At 43.0% G+C, this 7,566-nt stretch overlaps 1 protein-coding gene across 1 annotated transcript in view; it reads right to left on the bottom strand.

Annotated features, from left to right (window-relative positions):
• Positions 1-373: 373 nt before the first annotated feature.
• The window catches only part of LOC110329003 (survival motor neuron protein), an 11,530-nt gene continuing 4,337 nt past the window's right edge, over positions 374-7,566 (bottom strand). Inside the window, exons 6-9 of the mRNA XM_021208531.1 lie at positions 5,907-5,996; positions 4,845-4,955; positions 2,196-2,246; positions 374-684 (exon numbers count right to left, since the gene is read on the bottom strand). Coding sequence (XP_021064190.1) covers positions 2,199-2,246; positions 4,845-4,955; positions 5,907-5,996 — 249 coding nt within the window. The 3' untranslated portion in view covers positions 374-684; positions 2,196-2,198. The remainder of the gene's footprint in view (positions 685-2,195; positions 2,247-4,844; positions 4,956-5,906; positions 5,997-7,566) is intronic.

Genomic DNA, 7,566 nt, shown 5'->3' with positions numbered 1-7,566 from the left:
AAAGGCACCTGCCACCAGATGACCTGAAGTCAATCCCTAAAACCTACATAGAAAAAGAGAAATGATTTCCCAAGTTGTTCTCTGACCTCCATATATGAGCCATGGAAAATGCACACATAGACTCACATATGCATGCATGCATTAAGGAACACAAACATACAAAACCTGCAACACGCCTTGGTTCCTGACTGGCCAGTAGAGCCCCAGTGACATGAGCTAGCTTTTGTTCCCCAACCTTGGAGTATCACTTTGTTCTGCCTTCAGAAATTGCCCTTTTACCCAAGTAATAAGTCTGACCAGTTTTCTTTTTGTATCTTTAAACAAACTCAACTTCACTGTGTATATCCCAAAGGAAAAAGCTATAAAGTCAAGATTTCAAAAGAGGACTTTTATTTAATTCTAAAGGCATTAATAAAAATCTTGACATACTAAGAAAATGACAACCGCACGTTTGTGCTCAGGCACGACTGCGCAGACTGCCGTCCGACAGGCACACTCCACTGGTCGGCCCCTCCAAGTGCGCACGCCCCAAGCACACTCTGCCTCTGACTTAGGATTGATGGACTCCCGCGGCGGGGAGTCGCTGATGATGACACCTCTTAGCCAAGAGTCCACAGGTGACGAGGAGACTTCTGTTATCGACCAGGGACACCAACACCTCATCTCCTTGGGAGAGAGCGGAATCTGAATTTGAAAGAAAAAAACACTGGGCAGTTATAAAATGACAATAAATAAATAAATAAAAACTGTGTGTGCATGCATGTGTGTGAGTGTGGAGGTCAGAGACAATAAGAACTGGTTCTCTTCTTTCACCTTGGGGAGTGAACTCAGGTCATCAGGCCTTTGGCCTCTGAAGCACCTTATCAGTTCCCGAATCAAATTTTTACATAGAATGCAAAAAATAAAAATATATTAATGTAAACATTAATTTAAAAATTAAGAAGTACTATATTTGACCTCTCCCATTAGAATTTAAACATACTACAAATTATCAAATCATGTGTTTTGTTCACTAAAGTGACTGTAACAGTATAACCAGCTTTGTTCAGGGTGGTAGGACTAGCAATTAGTCACCTGGATTAAAATGTTACATGTCTTTAGAGTTAAAAATGAAATCAAAATATTAGGCCTCCAGAAATTTACAATATAAACAGCTACCGCTCCAGAGCCTCGGCTGCCTGCTTCCTGCTGTGATGATCATGGACTAGCCCTCGGAAACTGTAGCAAGCTTTCTTTTATGAGAGTTGCCTTGGTCATGGTGTCTCTTCACAGCAATAGACTAAGACAATAATGCATACTGCATCATTTATTAAAAGAGGGGATGAGTCTGGAGAGATGGCTCAGTGGTTAATAGCACACTTACTACTCTTGTTAGAAGATTTGGGCAACTTGTAACACCTACATATAACTCCAGTTTTACAAAATCCAGTGTCCTCTTCTAGCCTCAAGAGCACCAGGCATGTACATGACACATAAACATACGTGTAGGCAAAAGCTCCACATACACACACAGAAGTTTAACATAAAAACTACCTGTGGATCTGGTGATATGGCTCAGTGGCAGAATGCTTCCTTATGTGTGGGGCCCTAGGTTCAATCCCTGCTACCACACCCTACACAAAAACTCAGGCCTAACTGGCCAATGACATTGCAATTATCTTTACACCCTAAACCAGATTTTAAACTGGTTAGTGCTGCGTGTCTATAATCCTTGTGCTATGGAGACTGAGGCAGGCTAACACGGAGTTCAAGGCCAGCCTAAGAATCATTGTTTTGCAAACACAACCAAGGCAACCATTCAGTATTTGGGATGGCATTCTGACACCATGAGAATTTGATTATGTGAGGATAATTCAATAGTACATCTATTTTTGGCAGTCTTTAGCAGGGCTGGAAAGAGGGCTCAGCGGTTAAAGAGCACTCACTGTTCTTCTAGACTCTTGAGTTCAGTTCCCAGCACCATGTCAAGCTGACAACCACATGCAACTCAAGCTCACGGGATCCAATGTTTCTTCTATTGGCCACGCACCTCTAACCTTCAACACACACACACACACACACACACACAAACTACACATAAATAAAATATCTTTAGTTTTACATAAACATCAATTTTCAAATGTTCAAAACACTCTTTTTACACAAACTAAAAATTATACAAAAGGTAAAATTAGCTTTTAAAATGACAGACTTACTTCTTAATTTGTATGTGAGCACTTTCCTTCTTTTTTATTTTGTCTGAAACCCTGTAAAGAGAGCATATACAAAGCTAAGCAGGGTACACTAAATAAATGTTTGAATGAACAATTCAAGCCGGGCTGGATGCCAAGCTTGGTGATGCACTGAGATGAGGAGGAAGGAGGACCCGGAGTTCAAAGTCATCTTCAGATACACGCGGTGTGTCTAAAACTACCTGGGACACAGCAGACTCTGCCTCATGTTGGGAGATGTGGCAGATGTCTGTAATTCCAGGACTTGGAAGATCAGGGCAAGAGGATCTCTGTGAGTTCAAGGCTAGCCTGGTCTCTTTTTAAAAAAACAAAACAGAATACAACAAAACAAATAGCCCTTATGTCCAACCTTGTGCTATATACCTAATGATCACAGTGCTTAGGAGACTAAAGCAAGAGGACTCTGACTTTAAGGCCAGCCTAGCTGGTGAAAGGCTGAGCAGTAAGACCTGACACAGGAAAACCATGAGAATGGGACCAGTTTGGTGCTAGAGATTTTGCCTAACATGTGCAAGGCCCTGGGTTTGATCTCTAGCACTACCAGAACAACCAAACAGTGTATTTCATGAGACATACTATCTTTATTTAATATCATCAGAAAATAAGTTTATGTATTTTAAAAAGTAGTTTATAGCATTCCAATATACTTTAACAGTGATTAATCCAAAGCAAGCATGGTGGCACACACTTGTAACGCCAGCAACTAAAAAGCTAACACAAGAGGACTGCTGCGATTGGAAGGCCACCCTAGGCTACATAGTGCATCTACATTACATCTCAACAGCCATGAGATGTACTGAAGGTGACTTGGTACCAATGAAGAGCACATTTATGTTCTTACAACAGCAACACCACGCTCACTCATTCTTGTTCTGCTTGAATTTCTACAAGACAGAACCACAGAGATGAGCAGTGACCGCCACTGAGCCGCCACCACCATCCTGACTGGCCACACTCTGTAAGGGCTGTGAACCGCTTCTGGAAGTCAGTGGGATCCTCACAAGTCTTGGGCTACTGTAAAGCCTGACAGGCTTGTCTACTCTTTGCAGAGGTAAACCCTCGGAACGTCACACTCCAGGGCAGCACACCTTCCATACTTCTTAAGGTCATATGTCGGTATTTTAAGTTAAGCAAACTAATCTGATGAAGTGTCGCCGATGCACACACACAGATGACACTCCTAAAGGGAAGCTCTTCTCTAGCTAGCTCTGAGTTGGCGTGACTACTTTAAGGAGCATGGCTACCTAACAAGAGCTTCTTAGGACTGGAGTTAAAAGTACCGGCCAGGGTGAGCGCTGTCGGGAGCAGCCCTATGGGAAGTGGGAATGGAACTTGGGTCCTCTAGAAGAGCAGCCAGTGCTCTTAACTGCTACGCCATCTCTCCAGCCCAGAAACATTTTTACTGGCCCAAATGACAACATAAGCAGTCATTAATAGTAGAATGGATAAACAGAATGCTTACATATCTGTACAATGGAAGGTAACAGAGCTATAACTATACACAAGAAATGTAGATTAAGCTTACCGACAAAACACTGAACTTCAAAAAATGGCCAGGCTGAGCTACAGCTCAGTGGTGGGGCTTCCCCAGCATGCACAAGCCCCAGGGTGTGATCTCCAACACCCAGGAAACCTGGCCAAACAAGTCAGTGTAAGACTATCCACGGCAGAGCAAGTATGTCCAGGAAAGATGGTGCACACATGCAGTCCCTGTTCCTTGGGAGGCTAGGGTAAGGGGATTACAGAGTTCAAGGCCAGCTTGAAGAATATAGCAGGGGGCTGGAGAGATGGCTCAGCGGTTAGAAGCGCCGGCTGCTCTTCTGAAGGTCCTGAGTTCAAATCCCAGCAACCACATGGTGGCTCACAACCATCCATAATGAGATCTGACGCCCTCTTCTGGGTTGTCTTAAGACAGCTACAGTGTACTTACATATAATAAATAAACATATCTTTAAAAAAAAAAAAGAAGAATACAGCAAGATCCAATCTCACAAAGGAAAAACAAAAATCATCATCCCCGAAGCAGAAAAACAGACTAAGAACTAATTTAGGTCTCACTTAAATTTTAAAGTACAACTAAAATAACCTAACAGCAGAAAGCCTTCCTTTCCACTGTTACAGGTTTGCTGCTGGGATAGTGTTTCACTGTGTATCCATGCTAGCCTAGAACTTGTAATCTACCTGTTTTAGCTTTTTGAGTGCTAAAATTACTGCCAATCAAGAAGTTTGAAATGATCTGGGAATTGGTGCACACCTTTAATCCCAGCACTCGGGAGGCAAAGGCAGGCGGATCTCTGTGAGTTTGAGGCCAGTCTGGTCTACAGAGTTCCAGGACAGCCAGGGCTACACAGAGAAACAGTGTCTTGAAAAAAACCAAACAAGATAACAAAAGCAGACATTTGAAATGAGTTGCAATCACACTCAGGAGGGATGATGAAAGAGGAACTGTCCATTTTTAAATGTTAAGGTAGTCTTAAAACTGACTTAAGTTTTTAAGCTCCACAGAACAAACCACATTTTAGTCATGCAGGAGCTGGCTCTAGGTGCAAGACTCACCACCCAAAGTTGTACAGCTGCAAAGAGCATGTCAAGAAGTTCCCAGGGAGTCCTTACCATATAGTAGCCAGTGTGGTAGCCACTCATGTACCAAGAGATCAGCATACTGCCCAGGGCGTCAGTGTCATCCAGACAGTCAGGAGAGATGGGAGGGGGTGGAGGGATTATCTACAAATGGAAAAATCCAGTTAGGAAAATACTGAAACTCAGGGATTCACTTTACACAGAGAATAACGGATTATTAACTGAACCTTTTTCTAAACTCAATGAGATACTTCTATTTAAGTTTTTGAAAATCTAGCACTGGAAGAAAGCCAACCATAATAAGAAAAGACCAACAAATTTAACAAAAATTAAAACCAGTTGACATTTAATAGTATGATTGGACTATTTTTGTTCCATTATGAAGCTATGCATAAGACACAAAACAGAGACTCAAGTCTTTCCACAACACACACACACCCACCCCACCCCACCCCACACACACAGCATTTTTAAGGCCACTATAAGGAAAAATTTAGGGAAGAACATCTGCCTGTCTCACACTCAAATATAGTCTGCCCCAAAACATCCTTTTAACTACTGTTAATATTATCTAAAAATAAAACGACCATAAAAATTTTATTAGGGCCAAGCAGCGGCGGCGCAGGCCTTTAATTGCAGCACTAGGGAGGCAGAGGCAGGTAGATCTCTGTGAGTTCAAGTCCAGCCTGGTCTAGGACAGCCAGCACTGTTCCACAGAGAGCCAAACAAACCGAACCCTCCCTTAGGATAAAAACAAAACAGTGACAAAAGAGAAGCCCCATGAGAAAGTACAGGCTCAGAGACTCCCGTTCAAGTGCCCCAGGGGACATAGTGTCTGTCGCCTGACTCCGAGAGCTGAGGACAGTTCTTTCTAACAGAAACCAGCAGCAGGAAACTGGAACCACACCAAGCAGAGCTACCACTACCAGTGAGACTGGGTAGCAGAGGGCCTTCCAGACAAAACCGGAGGTTTACATTTTTACTCATTAGAACCCAACCTTAGGGGTGGCCTAAGGTAACACACTCCAATTTCCTACACTCTAAAACAATTACTAGCTGTATATAAAAGTGTAACCTCAGTTCTTTTGTACTTACTGGTGGTCCTGAAGGGAACGGGGGCATCCAGCACGGCGGGAAGGGGGGCGGGGGCAGCGGAGGGGGCGGGCCATTGAATCTTAGACCTGGCTATAAAGAATATTTCAAAGTTAATATGTTAAAGGAAAATCCCTTCCATCACTGAAAGAAAGAGTATTCAAAACCAACATAAGAGAACTAAGAACTGGAGAGATGGTTCAGCAGTTAGAAGCATCTGTATCGTATGCACAAGCCCCCACACAGACATGTTCACATATACGTAATTACAAATAAAGCAAATCTTAACTCAAATGGTCAATTTTTTTCCATTTCTTTTCTATATAAACATCTAGAAAGTGAGATCACAGTAAAGTCTGTAATGACTCAGTTGACCAGAGAGACAATGTATTTACCAAGATAGTCTACTCACAGGAATACATTCTTCCCCCACTATCACATATTTTTGTAGATATCCTGTTACTGGGTCCACAAGACGGCTCAGCAGACAAAAGGTACTTGTGAGCAAGTCTGCCGGCCTGAGTTCAACTTCCCAGACCCACACAAAGGAAGAGAACCCACTCCATAAGTTGTCCTTTACTTCCACTAAGTATACAGTACCCACCCCAAATAAATAAATGTAAAATGAGAAAAGAAAAGGTTTTAGAGGTCCTGTTACTTATGCTAGAGTACATTGTAAAAACTACCAAAAAGACGAGATATATATAGGATTTGATCATTCCAGATTCAAGAAACTCTAATACAATGTAACCTTTAATTAGAAAATTATCACAGAAAATCTTTGGTTGTTTAAATTTAGTTGTGTGTACATGCATGTGTGGACCGTGTACTGCGGTGCTCATGTGGAACCCAGAGACAACCTTTGGGAATCGTTTCTCTATCTACTGCAGAGAACCCCCTCAGGCCGGCAGGCTGGCAGCAGACATCTTTACCCACGGCTCCATCTTGCATCCCTTGTTTTCAGTTTACGTTTTAGTTTTGTCTTTTGTTTTTCTCTATGGAGGCCAGGCTGGCCCCAAACTCAGTAATCCTCCCCTTGCAGCGTCTCCAGTGCCAAGAGGACAAGTCAGCCACTCTGCTCGCTCCTCAGAGAAAGCCTGAAGAGGTGTTATACTTAATTTTTACAAATTACTATCTAGGGGTGAAAAGAGAGGCCTGAGCTTGGGTCCCCAGCACCCACACAGCAACAAGACAAGGCAGAACATATTCATAGCCCTAGCACTGGGGAGATGGAGACAGGATCCCTGGGGCTCTGGCCGGCTAGGCCAGTGGAACCAGCAAGCTCCATGCTCACTGACATGGGCTGCCCCAGAAAATAAGGTAGAGAGTGATTGGGGAAGATGCTCAGTATAGAGCTCTGGCTGGCACAGGCACTAGTTCCCGTGTGCACACACACACATGAATTACCTAAATACCATACTCTCTTGAGGGAAAATACTGCTACTTAGTACAAAACAAACAAACAAACAAACCACAACAAGCTAGTTAAGGTTCTTCTAAGCATAGTGTCTTAGTCAGGGTTTCTATTCCTGTACAACATCATGACCAAGAAGCAAGTTGGGNNGGAAAGGGTTTATTTGGCTTACATTTCCAAACTGCTGTTGATCACCAAAGGATGCAGGACTGGAACTCAAGCAGGTCAGAAAGCAGGAGCTGATGCAGA

This window comes from Mus pahari, chromosome 11, assembly GCF_900095145.1.
Source record: "Mus pahari chromosome 11, PAHARI_EIJ_v1.1, whole genome shotgun sequence".
In the NCBI taxonomy this organism is placed as follows: Eukaryota; Metazoa; Chordata; class Mammalia; order Rodentia; family Muridae; genus Mus; species Mus pahari.
The sequence above is the reverse complement of the archived record's forward strand: the minus strand, read 5'-3'. Positions and strand labels throughout refer to the sequence as shown.